The sequence below is a fragment of the Acomys russatus genome, chromosome 9 (assembly GCF_903995435.1).
Source record: "Acomys russatus chromosome 9, mAcoRus1.1, whole genome shotgun sequence".
In the NCBI taxonomy this organism is placed as follows: domain Eukaryota; kingdom Metazoa; phylum Chordata; class Mammalia; order Rodentia; family Muridae; genus Acomys; species Acomys russatus.
Window position 1 is genome coordinate 41,788,886 of NC_067145.1, and position 14,247 is coordinate 41,803,132.

The window sequence follows — 14,247 nt, forward strand, 5'->3', positions numbered from 1 at the left end:
ACCCACAATTAATCTAATTGTTTGCCACATCAAGCAGGATCGGACAACTACGCTTCGTTAATCCTTGACAGGAAACTCAAAACCTGAGATTATTTAATTTAAAACAAAAACATTTATTCAAATATTAAAAGTGTCAATCATTGTAACAGCCTACTTTAGAGCAGCATGGGGGTAAACACAAAAGTGACCTGCAAATTGGAGGTCTGCGATGAGGAGAACTAGAAGATTGGACTGACGACCATTCATAAATACCAGATTATGTTCTTTGCACTACAGGGCCATCGTGGCAATTACCTGACTGTATTACCACAGCACTGTCTTTCCTCTTCTGCTGTAGCTTTTGGTATCTTCTTGAACCCAAGAATGCTCGGACACAGGCTTGGATCAAAACGAGCTTGTCAATGGCTTCCTTTCGCATAAGGTTCAACTGTTCCACGTGGTAATATTTAAGGAACACCTTAGGAGAAATAAAATAAAGTACAGTAAGATTGTGGCGCATGGAATGTACAGTGGCCGTGTATTACGTGCGAAGGACAATTTGCACATTGAACCTCTTCAGGTTGTGGAAGACATATTTGCTGCTTGTGGAAGCTTGGCTGATGCTTAGATTTTGATGCTTAAAGAAAACTTTGAAGAAGCAGCAGAAGGTAGACCCAGCAACTCTGGGGTTCTTGGAATCTGATGATAAGCATGGAGGATTCTGGGCTCTTTCTAGCAATATTTAGAGCATCATATATTTTGGGTTACACTCATTTTTATGCTTAAAACGTTCTAAAGATGATGCTGTTTCCTAGAGTTAAAATTCATACAAATCTATCTGTAAATTAAAGGGCAGTCAATTCATCAAATGATTCTTAAAAATTTAGTGTTTTTCCTTATCTGCTGGGCATACACAGCTGGATGTAGTAGGGGACTATCAAGGCATTGTCAGTGGGGAAACTAAGGCAGAGAGAGGATCCCAGAAGAATCAACAACATTCTTGACAGACTAAACATGAGCTGACTTCAGACCTTTCTAAAGCTAACTTGAACTTGGTTAATGGAGGAGCCTCAAGACTAAAAGCATTATGCACATCTAAGATTTTTAGCTCCACCTTATCCCTTAAGGGAATGCCTTTCTTTCTTTTAATGGATAAATTCTTCAAGAGAGATCACCTTAAGGAATTCATTGTGCCCATCAAGAGAATAACTTAAGTCAAATATTACAGCTGAGTCATAAGATACGGTAACCTTGAGTGTGAAACTCTCCCAGCATGCCATTGAACGTGGGGGCCAGGCACCACAAGCAAACAGTTGGACATTATGGAGTTTGATTGAATTCAACTTTAATTTCTACAGGACTCTGGATGTTAATATATTTAGTTCATTCTGTTGTTGACAATTCATTTAAAATTCAATGTGTTTAAAAAGGTCATCATTTTTTGCATAGCATCAGAAATGTTCTTATATTAAACACTTTTATCCATGTTAATGAGTTGGAAAGGTGAAGTGGAAAAATACAAATAGCTTTAAAATGCTACTTAAATATCATGCAGAACTAGCAGGCGAAGGGCCCCTTCATAAGTTAAAACTCCATTTGAACTTACACATGCATTTCTGACCATACATGATGAGGTTTTAGCCTGACAGAGTTAATCTTTGTGAGCATTTTATAGAAAATGGTCTGAATAAAAAATATATATCCTCTGAGTACCTTGAATTCTCCTTATGAAATATCAAAGTATTACTGAGTGTAAGGCATATGACCAGAAAAACCCTTCAAATTGTTACACAGATACTGCATCCTCTGAACATCATGGAATTCTCTTTCTTCCTATGTCCAGGGCACAATACTCAGATTTCTTTGCAAATGAGGGTGTTTGTTTTAGTCCTGATGGGGTAGCTGACAATACTTACTCTTGAATTGTCAGTCTGTATTTCTTTTAACTTTGTTCTTTCCCCTATCCTGTCTTGGGGACTATCTGATAAAATTCCAAGACTCATTTAGAGTGTACTGGCACTTGCCCCACCTTAAGATGCTCTTAGGACACATGCCAGGACCAATGTATCCTTTTTTCCAAACAGCTGCCTGTTTGGCTTCCATATTCAAGATGATTTTCCTTTTAACATTTTGTGGTCTAAGGGGTTAAATAAAATCCCCAGGCTCCAAAAGTTAATTATATATGCACCGTACTCAAACACATGATGATGTTAAACATTTTGTGTCAGGTAAATTTAAAATTTATAATAGAAACCAAGTAATTAAAAAAAAAAAGAAGATAGAAGCAGGAATCCCATTCTGATCTTTATACTAGCTTGCTGGCTGCTTGGAAGTGATAAAATAGATAAAACAATGACTGGGCATGGCAGTGCATGCCTTTAACCTCAGCAATGGAGGCAGAAGTAGGTGTGTCTCTGCGAGTTCCAGGCCAGCCTGGACTATAAAGTTAGTTCCAGGCCAGTGAGGGATTCACAGTCAGACCCTGATCCTCTCAAAGAAAAACACATCGGTTTGTTTTCAATATAATTTGAAGGTAAGTATATTTAATGCCAGAGTCATTAGGTTTTTTTCATTTGAATAAACCTTTGAAATAAAATTTCTCATAATGTGTGCATTAGGTTTGCCTATGGGCATGTCTATGGGGCATCATTTTGATTTCTAACTGATACAAGAAGGCCTAGCCCACTGTGGGCAGTGTCATTCCTAGGCAGATGGGCCTGAGCTTTATAAAGATCAAACGTATTTTATCTTTACTAAGGACGGCTTTATGAATTACAAGTTTCACATAATCTCAAAAAATTCATAATAGTTTCAACCACAGTAAAATGTTATAACTCCTGCAAATTCAGTCATTTCCCCATCAAAATTACATGAAAACATTACTTTTGTTTTTCCAAGAGCCCAATTATCAAGACCAGCCTTTTCCAAAATGGTAGCGCAGGTGTCTGGGCTCACTGCGGGCTCTTCACTCGACTTGTAGCAGAGAACATAATACCTGAAAATGATAAAAATGGCTGGTTGGTTCATACAGTGGTCCAACATCTCAACAGTGGTAGCCTCCTAGTAGCTTTGTCTTGTTGGAGAGATAAGACTACTGATTTAATGCTTGGCTTTCTTAAATATCCCCCAATGACCACAGAGCAAAACAACTCCAGACAGATACAAACCTAGAACCATCTGTAGTTTCACTCCTGCGGTTGTCCCTCATCTGGGTCTAGTCATAGACTTCATATGCAGGAAATCTTTTAATACTCACAAGCACATGAAAATAGGATGCTTCTGACCTGTGTGTACAGATTACTAGAAAATCAAATTGACAGCCTGTAGAACTTAGGTCATTTTGAGGTTGAATGCTTACTAAAAGACAGAATTGGGGCTCAAGGCTGCGTCTGACTTTCAAGCAGGAGTACTCCTGTGTGACTGGGCTGTCAACCTGACACGCCTGAGAAGAGAGAGCCTCAGTTGAAGAACTGTAGGCATCAGGTTTGCATCTGGACGTGCCTGTGGGGCATTTTCTTGATTGCTAACAGATGTAAGAAGGCCGCTGTCACTGGTCTCATCCCTAAGCGAGTGGGCCTGAGCAGCATAAGAAAGCTAGTTGAACGCGAATCTGGGAACACGTCAAGTTCTTCCTTCAGGCTCTTGCCTTGAGCTCTTGCCTTGGCTTTCTTCAATGATTGACTGTAACCTGTAGGCTGAAATTAACCCTTTCTTCCCCAGGCTGGCTTTTGGCAGTGTTATCACAGCAACAGAAAGCCAACTAGAAACCTACTATACTCTCCTGCCATCAGTGAATTCTGCTCAGGGGGTTGCATGTCAAATGTCTGTGCAAAGATATCAGTGTGAAATGGAGCTGATTTCTCTGGATCTTAGGATAGGGTTTATTTGGAAAAAACAAAAAACATCTGTGCTACGGTTTAGAGCTGACATGTCTCTGATGGCCCATGTATTAAAGACCTGTTGTGTGGGGCAGTTTTTGGAAAACTGTGGGAATCCTAAGAGGTGTCATCCAGCGGGAGCTCTTCAGGTTACTGGGGATGTACCCTTAAAGAGGTTATGGGGACCCCATCCCCCTCCGTGTCCTTTCCTTTTTGCTCTCTGGCTCCCATAAGGCAACTGATTTTGTTCCAACATGAGAGTGTGATGTGCCACCATAGGCCTAAAGTCATGGAGCCAACCAATGACTGGAAGCCCAGATCATATCTTTATCACTTGGCTACCTCAGGCTCTTCATTGTGACTAGTGGAAAGCTAACACACCTAGGGTCTTGTGCAAAGTGAGATTATACTGGGCACCTTCCCTTAGGGATGCTCTCTTGTCACAAAGCAGAAAAGTTTATCTGTAGTCGCTAAGGAAAAGGTCTGGAGAATTTTCCACCCAAGGAGGAGGGTTACTCAATGCCAAGGCAGGGCACATCCAAGAGGGCTATTTTGAATTTCAGGGGATCTTTAATAACTGTTCTGCTTTCTGAACAATCTATGCCAATTTGGGTGGCAGTTCTCAAAACAGTGACAGAGAAAAAGGTTTAGCCTTTATTTCTAGAACTTTCTGTTATCCATAGAATTTTACCTCTTTTTTTTCATATTTATCATGTAGCAATTTACTATTCTATAGCCTCATGGGGCTTTGAAACATAAGTGAGAATTAAATCTTACTTTTTTTTGTCCTTTGGGATGGGGTGTGTCTGTGTAGCCTGGCTGTTCCTGAAACTCACATTGTAGACCAGGCTGGCCTTGAACTCACAGAGATCCACCTGCCTCTGCCTCCTGAGTTCTGGGGTCAAAGTTTTGCATCACCACTGCTCAGCTAACTCTCACTTCTTAATTTCTAAGTAAACAAATTTCCTGCAACCAAAGCATCAGACTGGATTGAGTTTTCCTTGTGGCATGTCTATATTATAAAACCATGGACATTTGAAAGCATACAGCTCATATATTTAGCCCAACTGGTTGTCTCACTTCCTCCTTAGTCACTTCACTAATGCATACTCATCCAGTCCAACTTAATCCAAGTTCTCTTAGTTTTTTGGCACACCAGTTTTATTGGGACCCCAATATCTTCCTTTCCATCTCTTTTTCACTCCCTGGTCCCTGAGGTAAGCGGTTTTGTTTGAATACATGGCCCTGGAGAGCCATTACAGCTCACTTCCTGTATAAACCCTCACTTCCTGTTTCCCCTACTGACTGCATGCCCTGCCAGGATCTGGCCTGTGGGTCCCAATCTTGACATTTTAATGTAACATCCTTTCCCTCTGTAGACTCTTAACTGTGCGCGCCAGTCTCTTCAACTTGTCATTTTCTACTTTGCTTTGCTTGTTAACATCCCATGTTTTTGGCTCTGATAATCCTAACTGGATCGTCAATTACTGAGGATAAGCCAGTTTTAAAATTGTGTCTCCACAGCTCCTAGCACAGTGGCTAGGTATACATATAGTGTATTAGTAATATTTCAGTGGACTAGGTGGGAAAAGCCAATTATTAGAGTCTAATTTAGTGATTTATTTGAAGTATTTCTTGTGCTGCCTATTGTCAAGCGTGATTCCAGTTGCTACCGGGGACAAAATGACCAGGAGAAATGGCTGAAACAACAGTCTGTTCCCCTTAGCAACCTGACCACAGAATCTTATACCTTTAAGAAAACAAAGACCCCAAGCTATCTGCCATATACATTTCACTTCTGGGAAAAGTCCCATTTGATTGCTTGACCCACTTTGTGGTTTTATAATATAAAATGCAAACTGGACTTAGACTGAAGTTTTTGGGAGCTATAGTTCCTGGATTTGGTCTACTGGTAAACATGTCTCCTCTCTTCCACTGTCATTGGTGTCAGGGTGCTTGCTCCAGAGAGATTCTTGCAACAATGTCTACATTAACACTTAAGAACATCTTCTCTCCTCATGACACATAAACTACATGATAATAAATTAAAATTTAACTTTATCCTCAAAACTTCTTTACATCTGATATTTTTAGATTATGTTCTTTCTTTCTCTTCTTGTGTGTGTGTGTGTGTGTGTGTGTGTGTGTGTGTGTGTGTGTGTGTGTGTGTGTGATGTTTTCCAGATAGGGTTTTTCTGTGCAACTTTGGCTGTCTGTCTTGGATTTACTTTGTAGACCAGGCTGGCCTCGAACTCACAGAGATCTGCCTGCTTCTGCCTCTCTGAGTGCTGGGATTACAGGGGTATGCCACCATGGCTGGCTCTACTTTCATAGATAGAACTGAGGAATTATCTACTGGCCAAATAAAAATCTCAATACTTTAAGGGTTTTCACTTGTTTACAAATTTGGGGCTGAGCTACAGAAAGTAAAGTCAATTTCATTCTATTTTTCAATTCTAAATTTTAAACCTATAAAGTTGGCCATAAATGTCTTTAAAACTCTCTAGTATAAACTCCAGAACATTGATGTAATTTTTATATATATCATGAAAAAGTACAGTAGAGTGTTCTTGATTTCAGGGCATTCTAAAAAAACCTCTACCTTTACTTTCCTTTTTGGATATTTAAAGAAAAAAAAAAAAGCTATGATGAATTGCTGAAAAACAAGAGAGTCATCAGAAAGAACTCTCATTACATTGACTATAGACCTTAGACACTGTTACCGGTTGAGCAGGAAGTAGCCCACGACGGCACAGGTGTTGCAGGCTGGTTCTGTGCTAGTGTGGTGCTGCCTAGAGCTCTGCAGAGCACAAGGACATTACCTTCTAGTAGGGTAGCTGGTGGGCTGTTGGGAGCTGGGATCTCATTGGAGGCAGTAGCTACTTAAAGGCACAGAGGCATGAAGGCACCTGCACCTGAAGGGTGTATCATTCGTGTCCCTTTCTCCCATCCTCTTTCTCTCAGTCTCCCTCTACTTCCTGGCTGCCACAAGGACAGCAGATTTCTTCCATCATACTTTTCTCCCATGAAGTTTCTACCTTGTCATAGGTCTAAAAGCTCCAGCTGACCATGGAGCAAAACCACTGAATCCCTGAGCCCAGGCAAATGTCCCCTTTATCAGTTACACAGGCCAGGGGAAAGAAGCATGCTGCAACTCCCTCCTCCTCCTCCTCTTCCTCCTCCTCTTCCTTTGGTGGAGACATATAATCAGAATTTGTTGAACAATCAGAAAAAAATGCCTTGTTTTGTTCTTAATAATCTTTTATATACTTTGAAAAAGAAGACTGAAGAATTCTTTTTTTTTAGGAGTTTTTATGTCGTGGCAGGGTTTTAAATTTTATTTTATCTCATTTTTATTTCATTTTATTTTTTGCTCTTTTAAAAAGTTAAGTAATTATTATAATTTATTAATATCACCTCCTGATTGTTATCCCCTTGTGCTTGTATCTTCTCATTCCCACCCTCCCTCCCTCTTCGGCCCTATACCCTCCCTCCCCCCTGACCTCTGATAGGGGGCCCTCCTTTCCCACCGTATGACCACGGCCTATCTAATCCTCATCCAGACAGCCTGTATCCTCTTCCTCTGTGTGCCTACCAAAGGAAGGCGATCAAATTGGGGGTACCAGAGTTCATGTCAGAGGCAGTCTCTGCTCCCCTGCAATCACGGAGAAGGCGCTGTCCATTGGCTAGATCTGAACAGGGGATATAGGTTCTCTGCATGCATTGCTTTAAACATTAAAAATTCCTGAAAATTGCAGATTGTCTAAAACTTGAAATTTCTTTAAATATAATGACTACTAGAAATGACAAGATTGCCAGTTTTCCAAAACATGGGCATTAAAATATTAAATATTTAAATATCGAACCTTGGCACCACCACTAATGTATTACTTACTTAAAATACATTTACTACATAAGAATTAATTTAACAATGGTTCTAAATGTTAAGAACTCTTTGTACTTAATGGATTCTTTCTTAAATTAGAAAATATTAACGTATTGACTTCCTATATCTGCCAAGTCTCCATAGAAATGACATTATTCAATTTGATCACTATAACCCATCCTATCAGATGATCATAGCCGACTTAGAAGGTGAGGAAAGTGCTATGCATAGGCCAGGGTTTCTTAACCCAGAACTGCTGGGATTTGGGTCTGAAGAGCTTTGTTGTGGGAGCTGCCCTCTGTGCTGTAGGTAAGATGATTCGCAGCATCTACCAGAGGTAAGAGCACCCTCCTCTATGGCATGGCATCCCCAAATGTCTCCAGCTATTGCTAAGCATCCTTTGAGGGGTACCATCTCTCCCACTTGAGAATTGTTGGTGTAGTTCCATGGCCACGTAGCAAGTGGTAGCTAGCACTGGGCTGAAAACTCAGACCTCCCAGCTCTTCAGTACAGGATCATAGACCCTTGACCTTCCAGCTTTCCACATGCACCTTCTCCCATTGCAGAGACTTCCCAGAGCACAGCAGTTTCCCAGACTCAGCTAATAATGGCTACAGCCTCTTCTCGTTACGTTAGTAAAATGCTTCCACCCTTGACCTCCCAGACTATGCACTGTTTTGTGTTCTGTAGTTCTCCTGAAGACTCCAAGAAGTAGAAACTGCACAATGGAAACTTGAGGAACCCACATACCTCTTTATAAAGTTAGCAAACAGTATCCGGTGTGAGTAACCAAGCCTTCGAATTCTTGCTGTTTCCAAAATCCCTGTGCAGCGCAGCTGCAGCAGAACTTTCTCTTTGTCGTATTTTCTTGCCTGTCGCTCATTATTTGGCTTGATACAACGGACAAAATGAGGTTGGCCCACCACCATTTTAGATAACAAATCCATCAAGGAATACTATAATATACAAGAAGAATCAATTTCATGGTATGACATTAAAAAACATGAGTCAAAAAAAAAAAAAAAAGCATGAGTTTGAAAGTCTTCATTTTTTATCACAAGGGTCAGGTTTTAAAAATTAATGTTACAAATGGCTAATCACAGTAAGTGGAAAGAGATCTGATAATAATGAAAAGCAATTCATCCAAATTACAGATTCAGTGATAAAAATGTAGAGGCAATAGCTAGGGAGTTGCCTATGAAAAGTTTTCCTAGAAACTCTTAAGGCAGAATTAACTAAGTGATAAATTAATTTTTTTCCAGAGATTCTATCGCGAATATTTTTTATTTTACAGGTATCATTCACACAACAATTATTTAGGTAGCACTTACAGGCATAGAGGTTCAATCCCAATCCACACTTCACCCACACAACTGTACTCTAGACCTTCTGGTTCACCCCGCAGGAACAAGATGTATATTGCTTTCTAAACAGCTCCAGTGATAAATTATTTTTTTTTTTTTACATATTTTCTCTCTCTCTCTCCCTTCCTCCCTCCCTCTCTCAACATACATATTCATTATCAAGCAAACATACCAAATTATAATATTGAGACACAATTTGGTTAATTTACTTTATATACTAATTTCCTTGCCCTACTCTGTCTTTGTAGAAAATATAAGAAGCAAACTCTTTAATCTCTGTAGACTCGTTTAGTTTAAAATTAGGGCAGAGAAGTTAGTTTCATATGTAGGACATACAAAAATAATCGAAATGATATGCACTTCGCTATTTTACTCCGCTAAAGTTACCATCTCATCGATTCAAGGAGAATATTTTTACTAACTGAGATATTAAAACTGTATTCTGTGCCAATGGTTTATTAAAATAGTAGCTAATTATCAGTCAACTAAGAATAACCTATTAGGATTAACAGAGTTCATTAAAAGTGGAACCTCAGCAAAATAGTTATCTCCAAGACCAGGATCAGAACTTCCTGGCAAGGCAGTGAACAGACAGAGGGTGAAGAACTGAGATTTTTTTACCATTAGAAATGCAAATATCCAGAGTCTCGGGGCCACTGCAAGCCACATGCTGAATTAGACAACTGACAAGTCTGCCGCACCTGTATGCTTTCTTCCTGGGGACCAGCTCAGATTTCATCTTCCTAAACAGCTGCATCTGCCACCCTGCACCCTTTCATTACAGTATCTGTGAGTCATCACTCCTTTAGTCATGAAAACATCTGCCCGGCACAGGGAGCCAAAGGTGACAGTGCCTGCTAGCTTTCTGGGCATTTTTGGCACTTGGGTCTTCTTAGGAGTAAGGCAGAGTCACCCTCCCTCCATTCTTGTCAGCAGAATTAAAAATAGCTCAAGAGCATGTTACATACTGCACCGTCAAGTTTTATTGCAACCTGAAGTTACAACTATTTCATGGTCTGATGTGGTTTAACACAGTGTTTGATGCTAACAGCAGTAGCACGCTAACTTAAAACACAAACTAATCTGGTTGTAAGTATGTTTAGTGATTGACAGGTGCCGCCTTGATGATAGAAAGAGGCTTCCCTGCAGTGGACACAGGCCATATGCATGTAAGTGTACCAGGCAATATTCAAGTAGGGTTTGATACAGTGTCTCCTATGAACTTAGGGCTGTGAGAATATACATATTCACATATACACAACTATTCAGAAAGTTTAAAAAGTGGCTCAGGACTTCATTAGAGAAATGTGTAAATTCACTGAACACCAATAATAAGTTTCATCTGATTGCATCTGTCTTTCATATTAAATAATACTATTAATGATTTCCAAGTTGAAGTGGTGTTTTCTCCATCATCATGGACGAGTGGTTCAGAAGGGACAAGGGAAAACTGGAACTATCCTAAGAATAGCTATCTCAGGTTCATCAAGACACAGGGAGAAAAGTGCTTCCTTACTTTTCCTTCTCCCATATGGTCCAAAGAAAGGTCACTGTGCCCTGGTGTGCTATCATGCCTGGTGATAGCTTCCTTGCCTAGTCCTATAATGGGCTCTTTCCTCCTGCTGATGGTATCAGCTTATGTATGTGCAGGGAAATATTCTTCTGTGTTTTTTCATTCTACTAAGAGTGCATTTGGTTGTACAAACATTATCTATCTATCTATCTATGCATCCATCCATCCATCCATCCATCCATCCATCCATTCATCTATTTATCTTTGTATTTTTCAAGACAGGGTCTCACATGTAACTCTGGCTATCCTGGAACTCACACTTGCTCTCTAGACCAGGCTGCCTTCAAACTTACAGAGCTTTGCCTGACTCTGCTTCCTTCAGAGTGTTGGGATTAAAGGTGTGTGCCACTATGCCCATTTTGCTTTTGTTCTGTCTTTTTTTTTTTTTTTTTTTTTGAGACAGATTGTCCTGGAACTAGCTATGTAAACCAGGCTAGCTTTGAACCTAACAGAGATCTGCCAGCCTCTGTCTAATGAGTGCTGGGATTGAAGGCAAATGCCACCATGTCCAGTTTATATGGAAAAATTTTAATGAAGCTATAGAATTCCATTTCTTTTTTGTTTTGCTTATTTATTTGTTTGTTTTTTATTTTTGTTTTCTTTTTATTATCTTTTCTTTTTTCTTTTTTAAATAATTTATTGAGATTTAGAATTCCATTTCAATTTTCATGGGGTACCCTATTTCACAGGTGAAATATCAAAATAAACCATCCTACAAATAAAACTATGTACTAACATATCTTGTATCCAATGTAGTTAATGGGTATAATAAGCACTGCTTTTTTTTTTTTTTTTTTTTGCCAGTTACCACTTTTTGTATCTAACTCATTTAGAATGAACAGTATCCTTAAATACAACATGTCATTGTTTAGCATCTTACTCTAAAATATGATGCGACCGTTTGTGTTTTCATGTTGGTGGTTTCACAGGCGTGGCGTGTGGCATCTCTAGCTTCACCCTAGGGAGACCAAGAAGATAGTGAGCTACATCTTTGTATTTTTGTACGCAGCATTTTCCATTAGTTTATCTTTAGCTAGGTGTTTAAATGCGCAAAGCCACAAATGCTATCACCATTCATACGTCAGGGACTGTTGTATCAGTTGCACTGGTATGTTGACTGATCTTGTGCAGAGTGTTAATGTTTCTGACCCTGGCCAGATGTACACTTTAATTTGGCAATAGTATAAAATTTAAAGATTAAAAAGAGTTACAAATGTACCAGAAAGGCATGATGTTTTCACTGCTGTCAGTTAAGCAATCATAGTGTACATATTCTTACCTTGGTCAGGTTTGCGGATTTTTGTGAATTCCTCATCTGATAGTTTATAATATTTTTAGTTTTAGAAAGTGGCAGATTACCTATGGGAATATAGATAAAATTAATTAATCTCTTAGGAACCTTAGTGGTTGGACAATATTCCCATTTATTTTAAAGTATTCTGAGCATATTAACTTCAGAAGCTTGGTTACTTATTTATTCAAACAAGGATAAAGAATATTATGTGAATAATAATAATAATTTTTGGTTTTTCAAAAATGAGTTTCCTCTGTGTATCCATGGCTGTCTGGAACTCTCTCTGTAGAACAGGCTGGCCTCCAACTCAGAGATCCACCTGCCTTTGCCTCTTCAGTGCTAGGATTAAAGGCATGTGCCACCACTGGCCAGCTATAATAAATCATTTTCTGTTTTTGTTTTTGTCTCTTCCTCCTCTTCTCCATCCTCTTCCTGTGTCTCTTCCTTTTCTTCTTCATCTCCTTTGAGAGGATGTTGCTATACAGTCCAGGTTGACCTAACACTCATGACAACACTTCTGCCTTAGCCTCCTGACTTCCAGGAGCACAGACATGTAGCACCACGCTCAGCTACTGAAACCCCTAACATCAGGAAAAAAAAAAAAAAAAAAAGAAAGAAAGAAAAGAAAACCAAATGGAAAAGGTAGATGTGACTGACAGATTTCCTCTCAGCTATGAGAAGATATGGGTGGATTATGAAGGAGCAACTCACTTTGCGTTTGCGTTTCTTGAGTACTTTCTGAGTTTTTCTTTAACTCAAGATAGGCTTCACAGTGAACCCTAAAGTCACAGAAAGTGCTTTTAGCAAATCAGCTGTGAGTGACATCAATTTGAATTTTCAGTCTTAACATTCAAATGTGTATTTTGGTCAATTCAAAGCAGTGAAACAGTTAAGGTTGTAAAAGCCAGAAAGACTTGGCCTTGAATCACAGCTACTGTCCTTGTTGGGCTGGTATTGGGACACAGTCTCTAGTATGAATACATAAAAGGGGCTTACTTTAAAGCATGTAAATAAAATGTGCCCATGTGCATGACATGCAAAGAGTCCAGAACCAAACTTTTACATATATGTTTAAGGATGTCAAAGAAATTCAAGAGAGGGAGAATAATTTTTTCAACAAACTGTGTTTGAACAATCAGAGAAGATCATGGGGAGAGAAGGAGAGATCCTAGAGGTAGTGAGGGAAATCATGTGTGTGATTAACATGCTCACTATTGGTCAGGTCAGTGCATATATGGGGCCTGTATAGATGTGAAAACATTGAATTTTATTGCTAAGTATTTCAGTTATACAGCAATAATACAACCAAAAGTTCACAGAACAATCTTATACGACAATATAAAGAACTCAAATCATGTATCTTTGCCCAATAAATAAGTGAGGATGTGTAAGGAGGAGAGGATTAAGATGTGGGATGTCATGAACTTATAAATTGAGAGCCCATGAGCACCAGGGACCATCTACAGTTGCCCACTCCTGAAGACAGAGGCTTTCTTTGAAGAGAGCAAACTCTTCCATATTTTTGGGCAAGGATCTTAAAGTACTTTTTTTTTTTTTTTTTTTTTTTTTTTAAAAATAAAAGCCTTGCTTCTTTATATTCATTTTCATGACTCTCTCAGATTAAGAACAAGTGAATATTTAGTGAGTTGAAAAATAACCAAACATGAAAAATTGAGAACTATGGTCACAAATAAATGACAGAGATAGAAATGTTTCCAAAGGTCAACTGCCTTACCTGTTTTGGTCAGAGGGTGGTTGACAAGTTGCCGAATTACACTGTTTTCTGACGACCTCAAAAGCAGCACAATATCAGTTGGAAGAGTGTCTCTGTTTTTAGCCAAGAAGCCACTAGCACTATAGAGGACCTGTGGATACACGGTGTGATGGCGATTATTATAATCCATGGCGTCACTGTCATCCTCTATGCCTAATGAAAGCCTCATCCTCACTGAACATCAGACACACAAGGTTCTGCTCGCAACGCCTTACCATTTGGTCAGAAAAGCTCCTTATCTTTTTCTTTTTTTTTTTTTTTATGGCTGTGAGACTAGCCTTTAATGGCTGAGCCATCTCTCCAACCCTCTTTTTCTTTTTTAAAAAATATTTTATTTATTCATATTACATCTCAATTGTTATTGCATCCCTTGTATCCTCCTATTTCTCCCTCCCTCCTGCTTTCCCCCTACTCCCCTCCCCTATGGCTGTGACTGAGGGGGACCTTCTCCCCCTGTATATGCTCATAGGGTATCAAGTCTCTTCTTGGTAGCCTGCTA

The 14,247-nt window shown here is 39.3% G+C and overlaps 1 protein-coding gene across 1 annotated transcript in view; it reads right to left on the reverse strand.

The window, feature by feature from the left end:
• Positions 1–14,247, reverse strand: part of Myo3a (myosin IIIA) — a 160,311-nt gene that overhangs the window by 28,424 nt on the left and 117,640 nt on the right. Inside the window, exons 21-26 of the mRNA XM_051150895.1 lie at positions 13,710–13,839; positions 11,960–12,039; positions 11,561–11,638; positions 8,494–8,699; positions 2,863–2,974; positions 295–457 (exon numbers count right to left, since the gene is read on the reverse strand). Coding sequence (XP_051006852.1) covers positions 295–457; positions 2,863–2,974; positions 8,494–8,699; positions 11,561–11,638; positions 11,960–12,039; positions 13,710–13,839 — 769 coding nt within the window. The remainder of the gene's footprint in view (positions 1–294; positions 458–2,862; positions 2,975–8,493; positions 8,700–11,560; positions 11,639–11,959; positions 12,040–13,709; positions 13,840–14,247) is intronic.